This window comes from Pyxicephalus adspersus, chromosome 3 (assembly GCF_032062135.1).
Source record: "Pyxicephalus adspersus chromosome 3, UCB_Pads_2.0, whole genome shotgun sequence".
Classification (NCBI taxonomy): domain Eukaryota; kingdom Metazoa; phylum Chordata; class Amphibia; order Anura; family Pyxicephalidae; genus Pyxicephalus; species Pyxicephalus adspersus.
The window spans coordinates 137,700,493-137,726,265 of NC_092860.1; the positions used below are offsets into that span (position 1 = coordinate 137,700,493).

Genomic DNA, 25,773 nt, shown 5'->3' on the forward strand with positions numbered 1-25,773 from the left:
AATATGTGTTGCAATGTGCAACCAAAAGGCCACAATCAGCTCTTTGGTGCATTGGTAAAACTTATTTAACATTTGATGTATAATGAATATATAATAAAATAAGTGAGTGAAGCTCATTTACCATTAGTTTGTTGTCTTTGATGACACACAGTAGCTTGGTCCACTGCCCGAATCTCTTCTTCCTCAGAAGGAATGCACAGATCTTTGCATCTTTCACCAAATCCATGGAGGCTTCCTCTGATGGCCACTGAAGTCTCTTTTTCTGCCCCTTTCCATCTTCCTCCTCTTCATCATAAGATTCATATGAACTGCTCATAGCATCTGAATCATAGTCTAAAGAAATAAATGAAAAGCAAGTAAGAAATACAAGGCGTAGAAAATGTTTAATCTATATAAGTTTTGGCTGGACTGGGGTCCTACTTTAACAATGAACGTATTCTTCTTTTAGGAGAGCAGTGATTCTGCAGCCGAGTACCTGGCACAAACTTTTTTGCACACCATCATAGGCTCAATGCAGTAATCTTTTCATTTGTCATTGGTCTGCCATTGTTGAAAAACTAGTTCACTTTAAATCTAGCCTTTACTTTTCTTCAGCTTCGTTTTTTTACAAACGAGGTCTTAAGCCTAGGCCAAGCCCTCAGCTGAAAGTCTTGGCTCCTTGGACAAATAAATCATCTTAATGTTGATCTAACAGGCAATATCACAAGATGGAAGACATCCAGCTCTGCCTTATAACAAGCAATACAGATCAAACGCACCCTCCATGCTGGTACCAAACTGTGAAAAATGTTCTAGGCCTGTGGAGAGAAATCACTCGTATATTTCTCTGTTTGCTTTCTAGAAGAATGGCCCAATCTATTGGCTCACGGCAAAAAAAATAAACCGCAAAATCTAATCATGTTCTGTTTCCCTCCCTAGGTTCTATACAGTTTCTTTTAGGGACGGATTGTTTTGCAGCAGCATCAACAACAACAAAATCGTCCATTTTTATCAGTGTGGTATTTTGGCAGAGAAAAGGCCAAGCTTCACTGTGGTAGAAAAAGCTGTGCAATCTTTTTCCAAAGCCCCGAGAGGATTAGAAGGAGAGACGCCAAAAACATCACAGGGAGGAGAGAATAGCCACTCCGATTCTGGATTCCATTAATGCTGTCAAGAACTGAGGTCAAAAGGGCTCAGTAGCTGCCAGTAATAACGTATCTTTTTTTTTTCTTCCCCAAGGTTCTTTCTGAAATACTTCCTCCAAAGATGAATAATAAATGTATACCCTAGTCAAACAAAAACATACAACTTATGGACTGTCTTATCCTACATGCCTAGTGGCTCTGATTTTCATCTCCGGGTCTAAATATGCTGTAGTGCACTGGGGTGACTCTGCCCTGCCCCTAACCTATTGTTAACATACAGTGCATTTATTTTTAATGTTCAGTATTATTGTTATGGCTGCAGTGTTCTCTGAAGCTTTATAGAGAGTTGGAACACGCCTTACAAAAAGTCAATATGTAGTAACTTTTATTCAGCACTGAACAATTGCTTTTTTCTATTGTGGGGACTGTGAATGGCATTGCAAAGGCAAGAGTGAAGGGTCTCCCGTATCATTCCCATCCTGCAAGCCTTTGAGTTAAATTCCAAAAGTTCTTGGTTGGGGGGGGGGGGGGGTTATATTTTCTGAATAATGCCAAACCCAACATGGCTAAAATGACCAAAATGGTCCTTTACGTGAATCTTTGCACATGCTGAACTGTTTTATTATGATGAAGTCTTCTACAGGCACAAATATTTACCATCTGGGGGCATCTAGGAGTAAAAGTTCTGTGTAAACCATGAGTTGCAGCTGACGCAGAGAAATGGAATTCATGTAACAGTGCTGACTGGCCCAGCACTTTCACATGAAGCCAGATGCTCCTCCATGACATGTGTATTGGGTATATCCTTTAGCTCTCTTTGATGAATGGAGCAAAGGAAGGTAGAGTATATACTGATGGGGAGGTGATTAATACAAACTGGTTGCTTTCTTTAAATGGCATAGCAAAGGTATCTTTTGAGGCAGCGTTTCTCAACCAGGATTCCTCAAGAGGTTGCCTGGAGTTTGAGAAATTAGCATTTTGTGACTCTCAGGTCAGTTTAACAGATATCAATGATCTTTTTGGCTATCTGTAAGGGTGGCAGCTTTACCACTAGCCAGCAATGTATGAGACATTCCTCCCTACTGACTACCAATTTAATGTACTGTGAGCTGTGGATAATAGTAATTATAGGAGAGGTTACCTGAGGACCCAAAAGTTATTTCAAGGGTTCCCCCATGTTAAAAAGTTTGAGAAACAACATGTTTACTAACTTTGTTGTTTAAATTCCATATCTTAGCTGTAATTTGAATTCCATACCTTAGCTGCAGACATAAGTATCTTCTCAATGATTTGCCTGCCTAAGTTTTACATCTTTAGGTATTCTCTATTGCAAAAAGAGTATCCTACTCCTTGTACACAATACAGAAAATAATGGCCTACCCCAGTTTGGCCCATGACCAGTCATTATTAATTTGTTATGGTGTACACAACAGAAATACAAATTTTGAGAAGTAGGTGACATAGCAGGAAGAACACACTGTAATCTAACTTCCAAACGAGATCATTTTTACGGTATGTACTAAACCGACATTTCCAACACTGGCCTAATCTCCAGGAACATCAGCAATCAGCTAAGAAAATTAATTTACAATTACTTTTGTATCCTACTCCGGTCACATACTGTCCATAAAGACATGGGTATTTTAACAAATGTATTAAGGAAAAATCTGGGGACAATGATCTTGTGTTTATATGCAACTTTACGTTCTAAACTTTATTTTTATCCTCTTCTATGTGTAGTCCTTAAACTCACTAAATCACTCATGTGTCCTATCAGTCATTGCCATATTATTTGCAAGAGGACAGCATTGGGCTAACCTGCTATTAATCAATTCCATCAATTGGTATCATGCAATCTAACAATGTATCTCCTGATGTGGTTGTTACAACTCCTAGCATTCCCTGCAAGGATCAAAAGCTCCACCATGTTTTTACTGTGACCTGTACCCATTGCAGTGAAATTTAACAATGGGTACCCTGACAACAGAAATGTAGAGGTACAGTAGAGGTTGTGACCTTTCCCTACTTCAAAATAAACTTTGCTCTGGAGTTATACTGTATTAAGCTGCTGTGATTTTTAGAGATGATATTGTGGTCACATGGATGATTTATGCAGTAGAAGCTCCTTGTTCTTGGTTAGTAAAGGAGATTAATGTCCTGACAAGATGTATTAAAATTGTTTATATTGCAACTGAGGCCAGAATACAGCTGTGTTCCTCTGTTAAACAGCATTAATCAACAAGAATCTCTAATGTTAATAATTCCACTGGTTTATTATTAAAATGGAAAACATATTTTCAGGTTAACCTCTAATAATTACATTTAAAATACATAAAAAACAACAAAATACATAAAAAAATTCTATACAACACCTGAAAACCAGTGGGCTTCTAATTCCAAAAGCTTGATTTAGGCTAACTTGGGTTCCCTTTAATCTACACGCATATGTTTTTAAATAAACTGAAACACCTTTTTCTAAGGCCCTGAATTGCGGTATTATAGCGATAACGAAGGTAGTAAACATACATACAAAACTACATCAGCCAATCAGAATGCATTTTAAGATGGTCATATTACAATAAACTGATAAAAGCTGAAGGATTTGTTAGAAGTCAAAGCAGATAATCTTTCCTCATCAAGTTAGCTTGTCTGTAGTTTGATCCCAACAATCTTGGAACTGATAACTCACTGGAGGTGATGTACTCTGGAGCTTTTCCAGGGCTAAGAGGCACAGCTTCTTCATAATACCCCTCTGGAAGTGATGAAGTTGGTAATGGCGGAGGCCCATTGTCTGGTGGCTAGAAAAAAAGAAAAAGCAAGTTATTACCAGACATGACATGTCTGTATATAGTATGTCATTAAGGAACACAAACACACATTGGTGCCAATAACGAACTGACCCATAAATTGCTTTAGTGGTCTTCTAGTGGCCTGGCTGGGATGACCAGTACATGCAGCAAATTTGACATGGTGGAATGCCTATTTATGCATGTATGATGTAGAACTCCAAGATATAATTCTATTCTCGCTGACCACCGAACCAGATCTAACTATATATGATCCATTTGGAAGCTGATCAAGAACCATGGAATGTTTCACCCAAATATGCTAATTTGATTGACTCCCACGTTCACCTGGCAATACTAAATTGATCTATAGGAGGAAACCAGACTTCAACCTTTGCCAGTGCCCGTCTAATAATTTTGAGTTATGATGCCTTATCAGATGACAAAATACACATTTTAAGCAAATCAATGCAGACTTCTGTAGCAGGAAAGCCATATTATGAAGGATTTGTAAGGCAATATTTTAAGTCAATCTCTCCTTGTTTTCTCCTATGTCGAAAGAAAACAGAAAGCAAAGAATAAGGGAAATAAAACACAAATGGCTCATGTGGGAGTCAGATACCTTTACAGCAATGGTAACTATAGGGCTGGGCTGAGCCGCTGTCTATGGCCAAAGTCAACACAGATGGAATCAATTTACGATTGTACTAGCTGTTCTTTCATGCTGTCTAACAATGTTTCATTGCATAGGAGCTTGTCATGGAAAAGTCCATGTTTCCAGCTAAGCTCTGTTATTCCTAAAACAAAGGCGGATTAAACGAAAGGAAAAGATCCCGAGGTGGGAAACCCCAAGCAATTTAGTATTAATGCTAATTAAATATTTTAAACAAGACCAGGCTTTGCTAATAGGATGTTAAGATATTGTGGTAAAACAATTAACCAGCAGAATCGCTACATAAAACGAATGTTACTATTTTCATATGAAGTCCAAGATTTAAAACAGACTTCTATTAAAACACAAGGACTGCTTACGTAGCACTACATCTTCTCAAAGCACCAGCACTTAGTAGGTTAAGAATGTACCCAAAAAGTATAAGAATAAAACTTCCCTTAATCTTCTAAATCTTTACCTGGAAGAACGTCTCTCCAAAAGACACGTGGAACACAGAGCAGGTAAAATCTCATAGAAGATCCTCCAGTCCATTCCAGAAGCATCTTCATTAGAGATTTCAGTTGCTCTGTGTTTTATGGAATTCTCCCTGGAAGCTCAGTTTTGCCATCTTCACCTACGTATCATTGGCAGAAAACTAGAGAAAGGTAAATGTAATTCTATTTTTTTTAATTTTTAGTACATTTTATTCTACTAAGCATAGGTGATTTTGGAAGTGTAAGAGAATTCAGTGTGGATCTTCTCTTTTTAGTGGAATGTGTGCTTCAACAACATAACTGCCTCAGTGTCTGTTCCCACTTCCTTTATTATCATCATGCATTTACATATAGAATCATATCACTAACTTGTCCCTTGGAGAAGCTCAACATTTCATGTTCCTAATATAGTCAAAGGTCAATATTGAGAAAAGTCCATCGAAGAAGTTTTTGGGAAGAAACCAGCATTCCTGGAGGAACTCACAAATACAGAGAACATACAAACCTCATTCAAAGTCTACTGTTAGGTTGATAATTATAACACAAGGAAGGACAACACATCCAGAATAGAATAGTAGAAGTCAGTTTTGCATTTTGTTTAAAGTAAACGTGTCATGTCAATAAAGTCCTCCGGCATATTTATTAAACAGTGAGTGTGACATTCAGCAAACATTCACTGGCAGTGATTCAATTGCTTTCATTTAAACCACATAAATCTGGAAGATTTTCCTGCAATTATTGTTTACCACACAGCACCATCTATCAAACATCTTTTAATAAAGTAGGTATCTATCGAATAGTTGGGTGTGGGAAACATCGTAAAGATGGTTTTCATTCCAGCATACCTAGCCGGTGTGTTCAAGGATCATCAGATTAAAGTATAATGGAGTCGTACAGTACAGCAATGCCTGGATGGAAAACGAAATGCTCCTCGGGTAGGCTGACCTCTCTGTATGCATCTCAACGTTTATATTCCTCCACCCTTTCATTCTACGATTACCTTTTTACACTCCTCTGAAATCTTCACTGGGTGCGCAACTGGGAACCATGCAATTGCCAACTAAGAAGAATGCTGCCCAGACTCTTCTTGTTTATGAGTCACAATCTCCATTTATGTTCATGAAAAAACATTTACCAGATTGGTTACTGGGCAGTTTTCTAATTAAGAAAAATGGAGGTGGGTAGGTTAACGGGAACATTCAAAGCATAATATTCCTAGGAGCATTACTACCATTCTTTATTAACTGAATAGCTATAATCAAAACAGAAAAAGGGTGCACCTGCTTTGGAACTTTCCAAGAGTAATATTTTACAGGGTTTCCCTCCAATAAATGAAAGGTCAAGTATAATCCCTTTTACATCATCAGCAACCATTGTACAACTTCTTCTGTATCCCCCATCCAAAAATGAAAGCCCATTTGGCTGGCTGATGTTTGCTGTCAGCAGCCTTGTGTGAATCCCTGGATCACACCTTCTCCTATTCTAGCTGTGTCATTAACACAAAGAATGATTTGCGCACTCGGACCTCACAGACACGGACGCTAAAAGTAGATCTGATCCAGTTGTGTGAAGAACACACCCGTGGGAGTTTTCATCATGGGAAAAGACAAGAGCGTGTTACCAAATAAAACACAGAGGACAGCAGAAATAAATTATAGGTTGCCTAAATTTTCTTTATAGTGGCAGGTATCCCTGTTTGACATGTTTGCAGCTCATTGATCCTTTTCATTGGTGTTCCACTATTGAGAAGTATGACACAAGCCACCAAGTGTTTCAATTTTTCAGATTTAGTTGGATCTTTCCAACGCTAACAAAAACTGAATTGAATTTTTCTGCGTTTGTGTGTATTTCCTTCTACCATTCAAGCTTCCTACCATAATTTACAAGATGGTTAAGTTGGTTGCCAATAAAAACTGACCCTATAGTGTGCAAGTCTGTATAGTATAATTAGGATACAACAATTAGCCTAGGTAGCAAGTCAAACACAAACAAAGCTTCTATCTAAGATGTTTTAGGTACAGTTACCATGCATATGCACTACTTCTATAGAGCAGTGTTCGACACAGATTTTATTGCTGGATGGGAAGAAGCTGTAGGCGGGTGGCAGCCCCTGTATTGTGACCCAACTCTTTATTTACCACCCAAAAACAGCCGGGTGGTATGCCTGGCTAAAAGGGGCTGGGGAGACATATGCTAAATCACCATCCATGAACTTTACATCGGGGCAAACCAGGGACTTCTCCTTCTAATCCTGTACCCCATAATTGTAACCCCACATAGATGTATACCTTGTTTATGTCCTTATTGATACCATATTGAACTCTTTACCTCATATGCACATAATTACCAGCTAGTAACTAGCAACAAAAGTAGACCCCTATGGAATAATACCAGGATCCCATTACTGCACCTATGGACAACAGTTAATCCATTCTTGATTAACCGGGTCTTGCTTCCCATTCATTTTTTTCCAGATGAAGCCACTGCTTTATCAGCCACAGATTTTTCCAGTCCCCTTCCAGTGCTTGTTATAAGCCTTGAAAACCTAATTTACCCCTCAGTATATATGTTGTCTTCTAAATATAAAACATGCAGCTATCTCTAGACCTTGAATGATCAAGTACTGGGCATTCCCACCTTTGCTGAGCACTAGGAGGCAGGATTTTAAGGAGCATTCTACCCTGAAGACCAACATTTTGTCCTGCCCTTACATGATCCTGCAGAGATATCACACTGTAAGGCTCTAAAAAATGAACCACCAAATATTTGATGTAGTCTGCAAAGCACTGTAGCTTTTGTTGCAATCCTAGAATTTAATCAAATAAGCAGGTTAATAGTAAATTACCCATAATATTTACAATACCTCTCCAAGACTATGGTGGGTCTAAAAAGAAGCACATACATCCCAGTACAAATTATTTCTGACTCTTGACTGCTACTTAACAGAGCGTTTTAATGAAAAACCTGACATGGATCTGGGACTTTCTTTGAGGAGAAGTACAATGTAAACCACAAGCAATGGGGATTTCCACTACGCTGGATGTCTGTGAGCCATCAAACAGCAGCAGTGGTGCCAAGTATGCCAGCAATTATATACTGTATGTACAGTCTTAGGAAATTTTAGCATACAACCACACTCAAAAGCATGGATTTTTCCACCGTGTTCGCATGTTCTTTCTATATGCTTTTAAAACATATTGAATACACATTTAAATATGTAAACTAACACAGGCTTATGAATTTCTCGGAATAATTAGCAATACGTCTGTATTAAAGCTCATTTTGGCATTCTGCTCTGTAGAAAAGCCAGTCATATCCATGATTCCAACATACTCCCTGTACATTTATAGCATATTCATATTTTTATCAGATTCATCCCTTCTTTTAAAAAAAACTAGTGGTCTGACGTATATACTGATCCAATGGTTTGAATTCATTAACTTTGAACTTCACTTGTCTTTCTAATTAGCCTTTGCCAGTCAGTGATGCAAATCGCTCAAAACAAAGAATAAACTACTTTTGAAAAAAGGAGGTAGGTAGAATGATTTTTAATGACTTTGAGTCAATTGTAATCAAGTTGTTTTATTATACCTGACAGTGGTTTTGGGTATCCATGACCGTTTTTTAAAAAAACAAACTTGTTTTACACTAATTAATTTCCTTGTGGTTGCATTTTTCTAGATTTTTCAACTACTTGTAAAGCTCAGTCTGCTGGCACAGAAGGAGCATGCAAAGTTTTAATATTATGTTATTTAAAAAAACATTTTTTTAATACCAATCACTATTAAAAAAAAAAGGTACTCAATTCCTACTCTTTCCATTCAAACAACCCTGCTCTGTGCATGAAGAAGCTGCAACTGTAAACGCCACCAACCCAATCTATAAAATAAAATGCAACCTTTCTTTTAGCCATTATCCCACTCATTAGGGCAAGCCCACACAAAGTAAATCATGATAACAGAACAAGAGCACAGACTGCCAAATGCACATGCCAAAGATGAAATCAGTTAATAAAATATAGTGCTGCACGTTGTGTGTCTCCCACCCTCTTGCAAAGCCTGGCTTAGCCCTGACTGGCTCAGTATTCAGTGAACATTGGAACAGATTGACGTTACTTTCACTTTCCAAGAAAAAGTTTAGTGGACAGATATTGTACTAAGCTGTATGGATAGAACTCGATGCTCTGTGTTATTGTCTCCACTCGATCTATCCCGTGGGCACTGAACGACTCTCAAGAAATGAATGATTATTTTTATAAAGCCCGTTAATAAGCCCTGAAATGTTTGGCCTGACCATAAATCAGCGAACACTCACCAGCCATTGTTGGGGGATTTCAGGAAGAGGCATTTGTGGCGGGGCCGGCACACTGCTCGATGTCTCAGCTTTGTGAACATGATTCTTTAGCTCGAATTCTGTTTAAAATAAGAATATTTTAACACATAAGAAGCAATAGAATACTGAGGGCTACTAAAGCAAGACAATATTTGCAAATGGGTGAGAACTCTCCCGTATTGGATATACCCCTTAGCCATCCAAAAATAATCCATACAGGAGCAGAACTACATTAAGCACATGCTCTAGACACTAAATGTTTAATTAATAAAGCAATAAAAATCCCCAACTGCAAAATGAAGGAAGGCATACCCATCAATTAGATTTTAGCTGAAGACTTCTAAAAGAGGATTTCTAATTAGCAGTTCCAGGTTACCTTAATTTAGTTTTATTGAACACATCCATACATGTGGAGGATCCTGGATAACAACACAACACAAGACTCAGTAATGCCTGGGGCAGTACTAGTAATACATACATCCAAGTCTATTATAAATGCTCATTCCTGGGATCATGGCCAGGTTTAATGGCATAGAAGCTAAGGAGATGTTAAAACATTACATGCACATAAATACCATTAAGTTTCTATTGTCTCAAAGTGCAGCCAAGAAACCATGTAGCAGGAAAAGAGGAAAAACTCTAATGATTTAAGGTGCGTACACACTTCTAATTTTTATCGTTCCAATCGAACGACGAACGATCGATTGGGCAAAAAATCGTTCGTAAAAAAGTAACCAACGACGCCGACGAACGAGGAAAGTTGTTGGAAACGAACGACCAGACCGGCGGATCGGATTGGGCGACGATCGTTGAACATCGTTCGTGTGTACGGTCGTTCGTTGATCGTCCATGTTCAGAGCATGCGTGATGAATGAACGCTCGTTCACTTTCCTGTCGTGCACATAGTTCCTCTATCGCTCAAACGATCGTATTTATTGTGTGTACAATATCTACGAACGATCGTGTCGTTATCTCTATGTGCAGGATCGGTGCTATACGATCGTTCGTAGATATCGTGCAGGATCGTTCGTCGTTCGTTTTCCAACGATAATAATTGGAAGTGTGTACGTAGCTTAAGAGGGCAGGGGTAAGACTATCAAGCGAAATTTGACTATGCTCAAACATTCATGCAGTTTGCCTTTCTGATATTCATTTACTATGCTATCCCTTTTGTAGCATCCACCTAACCTGTTGCTGTGCACTGCATATTACATGCACAGGTTCTCTTTACAGTAAGCAGAGGGAAAGCTAAAAAAGAGGATTAACCCTCATAACTAAAACAAAGAAAGTCGCTGCAATGCAGTAGCTCTTAAAAAGTTGAGCATTTTTCCTACAAAAATGTTCCACTGCTGTGCTACAGTTATGATGTGAAACTATTTGCGGATATATCCTGGTGATGACATTCATATGAACTGTACATAGCTGTCATAACACAGTTCTGGCCGCCTCACTTCATCAACAGTACTGGAGGTCTTCTGGGTTCATCATGGCGCAAGCTTTTCTTGGCCTGGCTCACTAACCTTTGGATAACTGTATTCTCTGAAGGATGTTGCTTATCAGAATCTTTTTCTCCTTTACAGTGGTGGTGAGATATTCATGATCTAGTAGTTGTAGAAACAATCGCAGCTCTACGATCAACTCTTCCATGTCTGCAAATACATAAAAAGGGACATTTTATCAAAGTTATATTGCAATTTTAAAACAAAAATATCATTGAGAACTACTTGCATCTAAACTGGTTGTAAAGTATAGCATGGCCACAGTGCAATTTCAGAAGCACAGGTACTCTCCTTGAAATACCATACACATATACTGAGGTTTGATCCAGACACACACAGTGTAGACTGAATCTACAAACTAGCACATTACATGAGATTGTCATTTAATTTGAAATGCTTTAAAATAAATTATGTCCGAAAAAAACAAAATATTTATACTTTTGAATGAATGTCGAAAAAAGACACAATTTACAAAGGATGCCATTTATCAAAATGTGTGTTATCCCACAATAACTAATCAGCCTGTCTTTATCCAATAGCTCAGGTTCAAAGATGAACTGATATCATAAGACAACATATACAATGTAAAACATCCATAAAAAAAAAGTCCAGCCCTTTATCATCTTTTCTTTGGAATAAAGGATGATTGTTATCATCTGCAAGTACAGAGCAGCATCGTGCAGGCAGGAAAAAGCTACATGAGTTCAGGATTGGGGTTAGGGTTATATAAAGAATTGTACAGCTGTAACACAATGTCAAACAAACACAGTTTAAACTAGGTTGGACAGAAAAAAGTCTTTTAGTCCAACCCGAGTGCCAGCAGATATATATAAGCACAGCAAAAGCTACTAAACTATCAAGTGCAAGAGATTGTGTTGTGATGATGCTATATGCCTAAGGGCTGAAGAATCAGTGCTCATCTATAATGTTTCTCCTTTATAGTGTTCTGCATTATTATCTTTTTTGTTTTTAGAATGCCAACATAGTACATGGCACTGTATAGATTCAACAGCCATGCCACCGACTGTCCCTTACCTTAGAAGGCCCACAATCTCATGCCCTTACCATGTTCATTGTTTTATATATCCCTAACAAAGTTTAGGCAACTTTATGTTTTAGAGTGGAAATGGAGTACCTGGAAGAAACCCTCACAAAACACAGAGACCATACAATTTACAGTCCTAAAAAAGACAGTGAAATATCAAACAACAGAAAAAAGTACACTGTCTACATAGGGATTAGTCCAGCCCAGCTATGGCCTTGCACACTGATCTGTACTGATGTGATAGATACTGGAAGAGAATTTTGCCTAATTAGTAATTATTCTTGTCTAAAATCAGTGGTGTGCTTAATGTCAGACGTTGGCGTCCCTCCTGAATCTCTAACACTTGTTCCTCTGTCTCATCTGCTGGACATGACCAGCCGATCGAGACATCCACTGATTACAAGTCAGGGCTGCTGCAAACTTTCGTTAGGAAACTGTTTCCAATTTTCCATCCAGTGCAGTTGTAATAATACTATCCAGGTGTCAGAAAACCATCCTTGTACATTACAACACATATGTTTTACATAAAGAGCATCATCCAAAGGATTAATACATTAGCGACTGTGCATTAAATAAATACACAATGTGAGAGAGAAGGAAATCTGCTCCTGACGTCAGGCTCAACATACCACTTGGAAAATTAACCTCTAAAGCTTCAAGGATGACATTTAGAAAACTGAAATCTGTACACCACACTAAGGATGCCACATAAAGCAGAACAAAAGTTCCACTTTTAGGAATCCACGTTCAAGCAGGTCATTATTACAGAAAGAGACAGGCGATGTCCCTTCTGCAATAGTCTTTACTACCTGCCCGGTGGCTCTGAGTATCTGGCAAAAGCAATCTCGGCTTCCCCTGCACATGCTGGACAACTCTACACTCCTGTGCGGGAGATACGTCGTGCCAGCCCGGCCAATCAGGATAGCAAAAGATTGTCTACAGGAAGAGAAGAAAGAAGAATATGGCGGTGCCTTGCAAGGGAACGGAAACAGCTGAGTAGCGCTGGTTTACCTACACTAATTCCCATAAGCGGGAAAAATAATGGAGTATATTTGAAAAACCTATGCAAGGCAAACGGTGACCTCTTTATATGAATGCTTGAATGTTATGTCTGAAATAGGCAATACCTCCAGTTATAAAATAGCATGCAACTCCCAACATGTGACCTGGGCCTAACTCTTGGAGTTTGCACATGACATTCTTTTTGCTCCTGGCCATTCCACAGAACAGCAAGGTGGGAAGCAGGAAAATAGATATCAGAAATAAAGTGATTTGCTTCCTAAGTAAATCGCAGGTTTGCTTTAAGGATTTTCTGGTGCATTCAGCCACCATTTAGGACGCTTGAATTGCATCACAGGTGTTTATAACCCCATATGGTTCTTTACATTCCCACTGACTTGCTGATGGAAAAAAGCATATCTAACACCAACAAAAAAAACCCATATAGAAGCTCTTATGCTGTGTGAGAAACACAGTGGTAGCACCCAATGGGAGTACCAAGATCCCTGGGGACAGAATTGAACCGTGTGGTTGCTTACCAATTATGAATGAGTGAGCTTTCTAAAACTATTCTCTTCATGGTGGAAGCAATAAATGCTTTAAACAGGCATCACTTACAAATCACTGCATTACCAAAAGACCTTGCACAAAATGTATTATGATCCCTTCTGAACGAGCTCCTTTTAGTTGGAAGCCTATTATCATCATCTTAGGCAGAAAGTTTTCACTTCCTTACAATGTCCATGTATAATCCTTCATTCCGCTTAACACAGCAAGTCAGGAATAACTTGGATCACTTCCCCGGCTGCTTTGAAGTCATGGTAATCTAGATCTGAACATTTAACTGCTGTCCACTTCTACTGGAGATTAATTATGTGGTTTGACCGATTTCCCCTTTATGTTCTGTAGCCAAAACTCTCCACTGTACAGTAACACATCATTGAAGCTGACCTACTGGATGTAATGCAGAATGTCATCCCTGACAGAATCCACCCTGGGTGCTAGAGGGAGATTTTGCATCTTCCTTTAGTCATGTCAAACTCTTTAAATGAATAAATGTCAGGAAGCGGAGCAAGGATTTTTTCTGTAATGCCTTTGAGTGGAGCTCCAGCCAAACAGCTGAAGACAAACTGCAGCCACCTCATTCTATTTCATTTCAGATAAAGACTCTTGTCAAGTTCTTATTGCTGTCTGAGCTCTTATTCAGGAGCTACTGTCCTGATTTTTTTTTTTCAATGGGCATGCGATACCAACCTAAAACGAATTCAGAGATTTATGAAATCACTTTCACACAATTAATTCTAATACAAACAGAAGAAAAAAAAAACTCAGGATGTATATATAGCCTTCCGTTAATTGTATGTGTGTATATATATATATATATATATAAATATATATATTTTTGCATATGAGATATCCCTCCGTAAATGATCAGTTTTCTGTTTCCAACCCCTTGATCATTAGTTGTAGCCATGAGATGGAACTGAAATAAAAGTGTCTGCTGCATAATGAATATCTAACTGTAAAACACTAATAGGACCAATTCATATTGAGTTGTGCAAAAGTCCTGCATGATGAATTTTGTATTAGCTCGCCTGCATTTAGTCAACTGATTTAACTTTTTAATGCAACAAACATCAATAAATATCAATGTGTAGCAACAAACCATGTGCTAATGCATGTAATCTGGTGTGACCATAAGTATTTTCTGGGTTAGAGTAGTTCCAAGGAAAGTTGTGTTCATTTTAACATTTAGTGTGAGTAAAAGGAGAAGTTAGGCATTAGATTCTGGGTAAGGGCCATCAAACTCCCATCCCCATCCCATCAGTTTCCCTGGTAGAGGAAAGTGAAATTTTTAGCACTTTCAAGTATGGGTGAGAGGGTAACTCATTCATCATCTCCTGTCTGGCCAAGCTGGTACCGATGGTGACTATTTTTATTTATTTTACATGGGTAAAGGAGGGGGGGAAATTATTGAATACAGTGGGGGGACTCTTTTTCCCACACCTTTTGCTTTAACTGTGAGGTCCCCATTGAAGAAATTCCCCCTGCCTTTGGAGACCTATTACCATTATTTGCCTAAAGTGGACCTATAAACACATATTTAACATTATATAAAAGGGTGGCTATCCAAAAAAAGAAAAGCCCACAGCCTCCTGGGACACATCATATATTGCAGGAGTCTATGGTGGGCTTCTCCTTCTGCGCATGTGTCATCAAAAGGATATCTTGTAATGTATAAAAAAAAAAAAAGTTCCCAATCTCATACATGAGCAGTGAGATCAGCAAATTTTTACATATGGAGGAAGGCACGTCTCCTGATCTCACGCCTGCGCGTGTGAGTTCGGGTAACGTAAAGAAGAACCCAAAAGATAGAAGATGGCGGTGCTAGACAGATCAGAAGAGCTGTAAAGAAGAGGGGGCCGAGACAGAGCAGGACTCGCCAGGTTGGGTTTGTGGATGGATCGAGGGATTTTTACTGGTAATAGTAAATTATATATATTTTTTCAGGTCCACTTTAAAGAAATACATAAAAGATATAGCCAAATGATACCTAATGAAGTTTTCTTGTTCTATTGAACATTTTTCTCAGTTAGGAGGCACAAGCGTACCACATGCTATAAATATACAAAGAAAGACTTAACTTGTAATTACAGAGCACACATACTCTGCTACCAAAGAATATCATTTCTTCAAGGACAAATGGTGAGATGATGCAAGGCCATGAAATCACTTAATACATAGCAGAAAGAGAGAAGGATCATTTTGCCTGGATGATAAATGGTTCTCTATTCTCGTGACAGTATGTTATTACTGCAGACTGTACAAGTCATGTGTAAGGAATTTTACAACCAAGACCTTCTTCTTGTACATGTTCCTGTTTAGTGCCATGTTTTAGTTAACTAGCATCAAGGTTGGCCATAGCAGTGCTGGTGTCTGGAAAGGTTTCTTTAAATATAAAAGGATGTTTGATAAACACAAAAATCAGATTTCTAGGTACAGTTACCGATAGCAGTAAAAATTGTGGACTATTAAACCACATATTTTGCAAATTGCTAGAAACTCCCCTTTGGAGACAGTTAATTTTTAACAGTAAAGCTAACTCTGGGGAAAGAATTCATCTTGCGGTGGTTCCCCCTCCCCGGGGCAAGGCATAAATGCTCATTTTCATGAATATTACAAGGTATCTTGCTCATTTTCATTTGACTGGTCCTCCAAAGCCTCCATTTTTGCTCTTTCTCCTCTAGTTGACATTGGAAAACCCAACTGTGATTGTTGTGATTCTCAAGATCAGAATTTTAAGTGGGCCTACCTGTACAAGGATGCCTTATCTATATTACCTTTACTCTTCTTCTTTATAGCTATAAGTAGTAAAAGCTATAATTTATTACTAAATCAGGTAAAGAACCTGCTGCTCTGGGCTGTCCCCAGTAGCTTGCCAAACCACAAAGCACTGGTCACATGCAAAGAAGAGTAAAAAGGTTTAGGTGCAACTGGTGACTAATTGACTATGCATGGCCATAAACATTCACCGGTCCCCATTTGCCTAGACCATTCACAAAAGATAAATTGAAAAAAAGAAAATTATCATATAACTAAAAAAAAAGAAAAGTATCTTTCACCAAAAATATTACTTACCAAAACTGTAAGCGTGGAATGGACCTGAAAATCAACATTAAACTATTTTTCCAAACAACATTAGCTTTCTAAAACTATATACCCAACCTAACGTCTAGAAGTACAGTATATGAAGATGACATCCTCTGCTGCACTCTGATTTTATTGGCCAGCATCTAAATCACTAGAACACAATAGGGAGCAGAGAAAGGAACTATAGGGAACGGCAGTGAACCTAGCATCCCACACACCTGAAGTATGCCAAATGCCAACGTTCTTCGGGTCAGTGCCATGGGCAGCAAGTTTTGCAGCAGTATACCTTTAAATCAAACATGCTCTGCCAAAGCAGGATAAAGCAACTAGTTTCCTTTAACGCCGAAGCAACACATGCTCTTTTTTTAGCACCACTTTACTTGTGGAGAGCCATGTGATTCACACCGTGTTACCTATCACCATGTGCTGGTACCGACAAATAATTATCAAGAACACTGTGTATACTATTATAAACAGCATGGCTTCCTCCCTTTCCAGTGGCTGCATGGAGTATCATAAAAGCACAGGTTCACTTTAACCCTTTATCTACACCCATCCCTTTAACCAAAATATAACTCGTACATTTGGTCCCATCTGATCTGATAAATTACCCATTGGAAGAATTTTGTTATCAAAACATCTGGTTTTAAAAAATTGCTGCTGATCTTGCCAAAAATCTTGTAAGCTGATAACATCCTGTGCTGACGAATCAATTACATTGTCCTCCAAAGACTGCAAACCACATTCCTTAAGTTTTGGGTAATAAAAGAGGGCTGAGGTCCTATAACCTTATCTTACAAAGGGGAGGGTGAGTGTCGTCATCCTGGGACTCGGATAGAATCACAAGGCAATCTAAGGCAGCGGCCACATTTACACAACTGCAATATATTACATTTTTGTTTTCTGGTTTAGCTTTGTACACATGTAGGCTTTTTGCTGCTGGAAACAATCTTACATGATCGTTTCTAAGGACAGATTAACGAATGTGAGCTGTACATAAAGGACCAAATCTGTTCTATGGAGAGGAAAGAGATAAGGATGAGTGAACAGCACCCCACTGTACTCTACTCTATTGGCACGAATGGTGTTTGGTACTAACTGGTCGTTCATGGATCCACCGTGGCAGACTGGCGAACGACGTCAGGTGATTGCTATACATGTCAGATTTTTCCCCAAGACCTATAATTTTTGTCAACAATTATCCGACTTGTGTACACAACCTTAGGTACAATTGGCTAGAAAGTGACGCTTTCCTTTGGAAGAAATTATATGAAATTTGCAGAAACTCCCCATTACCAAGTTACCTTGTTTCAAGCCAAATAGGTCAGAGCACTCTGCCCCTTTTCAACAACCATCCATACATTTATTCCCAAAGGCACCAAATAATACAAATACCAGGAAATTGTACAGAAACAGATAACGCGTGACAAACAGCAGTTACATATCACCGACCGTGCCCGTACATGAATAAAAAGCCCCTTTCTCAACAATAACTTACCCGTGAAAGACAAGAAGAGCTGTATATCCTGCTGGGCCGTAACCTGACCCCCCAAAAAAAGGTTCTGCAAACTCCACAACAAACAAATCTCCTTTCACTGGTAAAATCCCACTCTAGCGGAACCTATGGCAGGTCTAACGAGTTTCATCGCTGATTCGTGCTTCCGCAGGGCTCAATATCTCGGGTTTGGCACTGTGGCTGGTGCAGTGATTGAAGTGATTGTGCTGCAGCTGATAAAGCGATATTCCCTCTGAAACAACATGGGAGCTCATTGAGGTGCCGCCACATGCCTGAGGCAGACAGAACAGCCACTGTGAGGGGAAGTAAACAGTCTGCGCCATGGCCCGGGGCCCTCAACTCTCTAGGAGCAGATGGCAGCCAGCTATAGGGCTGCTCCCTGGGGAAGTGTAGTCAATGTTCATTTCAGTCAATTAAGGCATATATTTAGCATTATGAACAAGCAGACACCTTTTCTGGTTGAAAGGCCCTTTTTTTGCTGCTCATTTCTTCCCCGCACAATACACAGCTTTTACACGGGCATGACAAGAAGCAGGGTTGACATACGTGTGTTTTTGTCACGGTTGGATGGCAAAGCACATGTTGAATGGGCCTAATGGTGTCTGGGGGTAAAGTATTCTTCTTAATGCTGTTTTATTCTTTCTCGATTATAATGCCAAGCATATTATGTTATTAGACTGGATCAAGACTGATGTGATGATAAGGAAAATGTGCAGATGAAAGAATTAATCCAATCATCAAATTCTCGTACAAACTGAAAAATCTCAATGCTATTAAAAAAAAAAATATTTGGATGATCCTCAGTGTTGAACCCAGAAATGTTTTTAAGCCTGGTGGGTAGAAATAGTAGCCGGGTGGCAGGCCTTGTATTGTGTTTCTGCTACTCAGTAACCACCCAAAAACAGCCGGGTGGTTATTGAAAAGTGCTGGGTGGTGCGCCCAGCTAAAAGGGGCTGGGGAGAACACTGATCCTGGTAGCATTGCATGGTACAGGGTGACAATGCCCTATTCCTTTCTCTTAGTTGTGTTCCTGGGATGTCACCCAGGCTTCCATTGGAAGTTAAAAGCTGCCATTTTCATACATTATGCAGCTATGGTCCATGTAATACCTAGCTGTACAGCAAATCCCTCTGTGTTCTATTTCAATTGCTTTTTTAGATCAAATAAAAAAAAGCAGGTAGGTTGTAAAAATTTGGGGTGTTTAAAAGCTGCACAATCGACAAATATTTATTTCCAGCAAATACTAAAGCAGTGCTAAGGACATAAAGACCTTTTTGTTCGCCATAATCTGAATGTTTCTTTTTAATCTGAGGACCCAAATAAGAAAAACCAAACTCATTTTGCAAAAATGCCAGAAAAGCCTTACAAAGACAAACGTGCCAGAAAAGCCTTACAAATTAGAAACAATGTAAAAAAAAAATAATAACAATACACAAAAATACTTGCTTTCATTATTTTCAGTATCTCCCATTTAGAAAGTAGAAAAGTGATATAAAAAAAAAGAAAAAGAAAAAAAAGAAAAGTGATATATTAATAATAATAATAATAAAGAATTGTAAACTACAATTCCTAAAATCCATTCCAATGTAAATGCCAATACATATACAAAAGCATTTAAAGTGGAACTCCAGGGAGATGTAAAAGGCAAAGTATAATGCAGTTCTGTATTTCAAATACATTTTATATGCAAGAAGTACAAGTAACTGAATTTGGTATTTGTCTCTTGCAGCCCTTGTACAGCAAAGCTCAAGGTTTGTCTGCAATTTTCTCCAACCCCCGCCTCACACACGCGCTGGTTCCCCATATATGTCTGTGCTGTCAATTATGGTCTGTATGATATATTGCTGGCCACTAATTTTAAAATTGGACAAACTAGGATACGCAGTCAAGTGGCGATCAATCAAAACACAATCACCACCATAAAAACATTATTCTGAAGTGCTGCAGCCAGAATTCACAAAGCTCCTCACATTTGGGTAGGAAGGGTCTGCTCCCCGGAGACTTTGCTCTCCAGCTTACTATGGACCTAGGGTTATAAAAGTATAACCTACGCTTATGTGTTTTCAACTCAAGACTCAACAAACCCAACACAGGTCTTGTTTTCAGAATGAGTTCTTTCCAAGTTGCCAATATTCGCTAAATCACCATTTCAAAGAAAAGAAAATTTTTGAGTTGGGGGTGAGAAACACTGATCTTCAAAAAGTCAGAAAATAAGTAAAAAAATCTTTTCATTACACCAAGATGTCAGAGCAGACTGAAGTGACCACAACACAGAAGGACCTTTATGTGTTCCACTAATCATTCTTTTCCGTTTCGGTCTTACTAAGCTATGACATGCCAAGCAAGAGGGGGCATGTGCAGTTTTCTCCCCAGTCCCTTTTATCTGGGTGCACCACTTTTCAGTAACCACTGCCTGTTTTTGGGTGGTTACTAACAAGTTGGGTCACAATACAGGGGTCCACAGCCACCTACAACTTCTTCTCACCCAGCTCAAAAAAAATTGGAAAGAACACTGTAAAAAGAGACATAGGGCAGGCTAGCAATATACAGATAGGGTTGTAGTCATCTTAAAATTGCATAATGTTGTTAAATCTAAAAAGAAGTCATCAACAAGTTATGTGATACTGGGAAATTATGGGCATCTATTAGGAAACAAGTGTCCAATAAGTTAATTACTTGAAAATGGATGAAAGTCAAGCCAATCTAAAGTACCAAAAAGAACCTTTTAGTGGCAGATAGGTTGTGGGATCTCTAAACCTGAATCTTGCTTTGCTCACCTATAGATCATTATCACGGAGGGTCTTATTTTAAACTTTTGCAGAATAGAGGGACTTTTTCAAAAAGATTTAAGACAGTCAAGATCATGGGAATGCAGTGTTCTCCCCAGCCACTTTTATCCGGGGGCACCACCAGACACTTTTCAGTGACCGCCCGGCTGTTTTTGGGTGGATATGGAAATGTTTGGTCACAATACATGGACCACCACCCACAAAAATATAGGGTGAATACTGGGAATGGGTGATTTAAATCATCAGAATTCACCCCCAACTGCTCTAATCTGACTATTTAACATTATTAGTTACACATGATGTCATGTGTGTCAAGTTTCTCAATCATGCAAACAGCTTACTGGTTTATTTAACAAATAAGTTGATTAAACCTACAAGAATGATTGTGGACCTTTCACATATTTACAGATTGGTTATAGAAGACATAAGTCTAAGGCCAACACAGCTCACCATATTCTTATAACTAAAATAATCTTTTTTTGGGATGGACCACACATCATTTACAGTAAGCTGAATACTATACATTCTTAAAGAGTAAAGGGACTATAACTCTTTTAACGATCAGAAATGTATCATATATTAGCTGGTACTTTTAGAAAGTGGGCAGACAACACATTTCTTGGAAACAATAGAAAAAAAAAATCTTTGCCATGATCCCCTGTGCCATAAGGTGCTACAGCCAGACGGCTCTGATTCCTGGATAGTTTCCAGCAGGGTTATCAGAGGAAGGAAACCCTGAGGATAAAAGTGACACTGCACTGTATTTACATAAAATCTGATTAGTGCATTCACCCTGTTACCCTGATCATCTAATTATACGCAGTTTCATCAGACCATAAATCCTTTCATTTTTTTTCCTCTCTCTTCTGAGCTTGTGGCACAATCGGCTTACGAGACAATATTTAATTCCTTTCTTTTAAGCTGAACTCCAGGAAAACAGCTAAATACACAGATGACATTTTCATGCCTATTACTGTCCAGAGATTGCAAATCACATACTTTCTACAAGCATGAAACCTATAGAATTAAAATTAAGTGCTGCTGATTTATTAAGTCTTATATTACAGTCTTCTTCTCAGCCACTTTTAGCTGGGCGTACCACCCGGCACTTTTCAGTAACCACCCAGCTCTTTTTCGGTGGGTGACCCAACGAAAAAGAGTTTCAACCCAACAGTTGGGTCACAATACATGAGCTGATATCCACCTACAATTTCTTCCCTCCTGGTATAAAAAAATATGGGCTCAACACTGTAATAGTAAAAAAAAGTTTGCAAAATGATTGACAATGCTTACCATATGTCCATTTATTTAAATGACCTGCCAAATGCACCACAACTTACCATGGTTTAGAAAGTCTTCTCCCCAGCCCTCTTTAGCCGGGCGCACCACCTGGCACTTTTCAGTAACCACCCAGCTCTTTTTCAGTGGTTACTGAACAGTAGGGTCACAATGCAGGAGCTGATACTCACCAACAATTTCTTCCCACCTGGTATAAAAATATAATTTGTTTAGACAGTCTTCTCCCCAGCCCTTTTTAGCCGGGTGCTTGGTTACTGAAGAGTTGGGCCACTATAACAGCACCACCCGCCTACAATTTCTTCCCACCCTTTTTAAAAAATGTTCTGGGTTCAACACTGGGTTTAGATATTAATAGACATTTCTTCTGACCGACTTCCTTTACATAAATCTAAAACTTTCCAACAGGTGTACAAAATAAAGGATAATTAGAGCACAGACTTCTCAAAAAAATAGAATATTATCACACACGCTACCATGTAAGTATCCTAACCTAAATCTAGCAGGTCCAAAGATGTTCATTCACACTATACAAACACATAGAAGAACAGACACTGCCAGTTTTTACACTGACTAAGTTAGTTTACCTTTACGCAGTCAATCTATAATAAATCAAATTAAATAATAATAAAATGGCAGTGGCGGGTGATGTACTCAGGTCTGCGGTGCAAACACAGACTTCCATAATGTAAACCTGACTCACAAAAGAGCAGACAGCAATGTAAACTCATGACGCGCATGGCGTACAATCTACACTATATGTGTAATGTGCCAAGATCTATAAACCGAGACACCCAGACTGTTCCTTCCTACCACAATAATGCAGCTACACATCCTTTGTTATTATATACCAGACTCTACTCCGAATATAGAACACCAAGGAGTTTTCTGAATCCTCTACAACACAAAGCTGTAGGAAAAGGACTTTCATGGCCAAAGGTGCATTAGGTATTAGAGGCCAACTCATTCCCCTAAATCTGATATTTCCTGACTTTCTTGGAAAGATATTTTCTTATTGTTGTATGTTCCCTGTCCTAATAATAGCATTGAAAAGATTTGCCGAGAACAGCCAGCAACTATGGTGCTATATAAATGGAAATGAAAATTCTCCTGCATTTTATCCAGGCTGATAAGAAAGTTGCAGAAATAATAATTTTTTTTATATTACCAGATTTGCTTGACAACACACAAGGCATTGTAATAATCTGTATCTTAAAGAAAACAGATGCAGTGCTAGCTTCTGAATCCAAAAACCAACCTATTAATTTCAAGGGGCGAGCAGATGGCGAGGTGGGGCAAGCATTCAGTGCCAGGCCATTGATATCTGCTACCCTTTGCACAATAAATCTGGAATTGCAATAGGCTGAGTCAGCGGGAGACCGATTTGCAGCCAGCCTGCAGCCAGCTGGGGATCTGGCATTTCCTACACAAGTCTTTCTGCCTCCATAATATCAGAGCAAGATACATTTTGCAGAATAACTCTAAGCTTGGAAACAAATATGACATTAGATCCCACATTTGCATGTCTCTTCAATGAGCCTAATTACAGAGTCCTTGCCCTAGACCTCTGCTACAGTGTTGTCACTTTTTACTGGTGACATGGAAAACACACAAATGGTATTGCTTTGAAAAGCCTGATTAGCAGATGTCGAATTAACACAGAGTTTGTTGGCCACTGGGGGCCCAAAATACGGCCTCCAACCTATTTCCAGCTGTAGAATTCTCTGCGGGAGCAGAAGGAAGTATCCCAAATGCAAATGCATCCTCATACAGGGTTGTCAATAGAACATTTTTGGAGAGTGGGCAAAAAAGTAAGTGCATGACAATGAAAGGAATGGAATATTACAATATTGCGTGTGTATGGGCACAGTGATGCCAAATTTTCATTGGCAAATGGAAAGAATTTGTATATTCGTGTTGACATATGGGCACGGTAGCACTGCTTAGGGAAAGGTGATGTAGACAAAAGCAGTGTTCTCCCCAGACCCTTTTAGCTGGATGCACCACCTGGCATTTTTCGATGACCACCCGGCTGTGTTTGGGTGGTTAATGAAAAGATGGGTCATAATACAGGGCTGCCACCCGCCTGCAGCTTCTTGCTACCCGACTTAAAAAAATTTCTAGGTTGAAAACTGCAAAAGGGTATGTACTGTGATACTTGATGGGTGACACAGCCAGGGGCAAAGGAGATAATACAAAAGCACATGAACCTATGGGCACAAACACTACAAGAGCATGGTGACAACCTAATGTGTGCCAATCCTAACTAGAAAAGGGATTAGAATGTAAAATGTATTTAATATAAAATAAATAAAAGCATTCCTTTAAATTACCATCTGGTGCTTGGGTGGTTCTTGTATGACCTAGGCTCGGAGGAAGGGAATATATTAATGATGCCCACTAGAGTGATGACATCAGCAACACAAAAAAAGTAATTTGTAGTACTTTCAGATTACTCTTGAATAATGCAAGTACTGGCTGCCACTTGGGCATCAGAAACCTGAACCACGCATACCACTGTACATAGAAAAAAATGTTTTTGTCTTCTATCATTGCAATAAAATACCCAGGATAAGCATGCACAGTGCTAACATGATATCATGCTCCAGTGTCAGTTTCTTTGGAGGGGCGAGCGCTGACAGCACTGGTGGGAATTCAGTACTTATTACATCAGTGTGAAGCACGTTAAGTGGTGAGCTCATCGTTTCCCCTGCAGCTGACCCGATCCCAGATTACTGCCGCCCTCAGCATCTGGCAGAATGAACTGACGCTGGTTCTGGCCTCTTTACATTTATAGGGTCTTGAAGGCATTTCATAGGGACGTGTCATCAATTATTTTGTTATTTATAGCTTTCTAAGAAGGGCGATATGTCCTTCTTTCAAGAACAAACAGAATTTTATAGTGTTACGCTGACTTAGCCCATAGTCCTCCATCAGGCAATGTGTCGAATGGCCCTTCCAAAAAAGAACTCAACAAGTAAATCAGCTGATCCTGTTATGAAGTGCGGAGGAAGAAGTAAAACATTTAAGAACCTCTATATACCAAAAAATGTATTGATTGCAATCCAGGCTGGTCTTCTCTTCAACTCCATTCAATGGAGGAGTGTGAACAACATATTTAGCGAGAAAGATTCGGCATTACTGGGAATATCAACATGCATTTTTTGCACTTGCTGAAAATGTTTAGACTAAAAAAATCCTAATCCACATCTATAGACTTGTGGGCTGCAATATATTACATTTTAGATACTGTTGGGATGTCCCCTAGCCCTCTAAATTTTTGAAATGCTAAAAAACATTCATTTTTGTAATAAAAATAATGGCCCATCCATTCCAGACAGCTGCTGACCTCCTTTCAGCACGGTCCTTACGACAATCATAAGTCAGGTCACTGGCAAACCGAAGCATAAGTCTTACAAAGGTTCATTCTGCTCCTCAGCTGACTGTCCCGTCCTAAATTACAATTTCCATCAGTAATTGCCATAAAGTAGGAACAGGTGCCACATCTTGTCACACTCCCTCTATACAATTGCATTAAAATGCTTTTGTGTGCCCAAGAAATCTTGGAGGAGGCACGGTCCATGAATTCA

General features: G+C 39.0%; 1 protein-coding gene across 6 annotated transcripts in view; it reads right to left on the reverse strand.

The window, feature by feature from the left end:
- The window catches only part of AFAP1 (actin filament associated protein 1), a 100,571-nt gene that overhangs the window by 45,415 nt on the left and 29,383 nt on the right, over positions 1 to 25,773 (reverse strand). For all 6 annotated transcript variants that reach the window (XM_072406490.1, XM_072406495.1, XM_072406493.1 and 3 more), the window contains exons 2-5: positions 10,909 to 11,037; positions 9,371 to 9,468; positions 3,814 to 3,922; positions 122 to 333 (exon numbers count right to left, since the gene is read on the reverse strand). In XM_072406490.1, the coding sequence (XP_072262591.1) occupies positions 122 to 333; positions 3,814 to 3,922; positions 9,371 to 9,468; positions 10,909 to 11,037 (548 nt within the window). The remainder of the gene's footprint in view (positions 1 to 121; positions 334 to 3,813; positions 3,923 to 9,370; positions 9,469 to 10,908; positions 11,038 to 25,773) is intronic.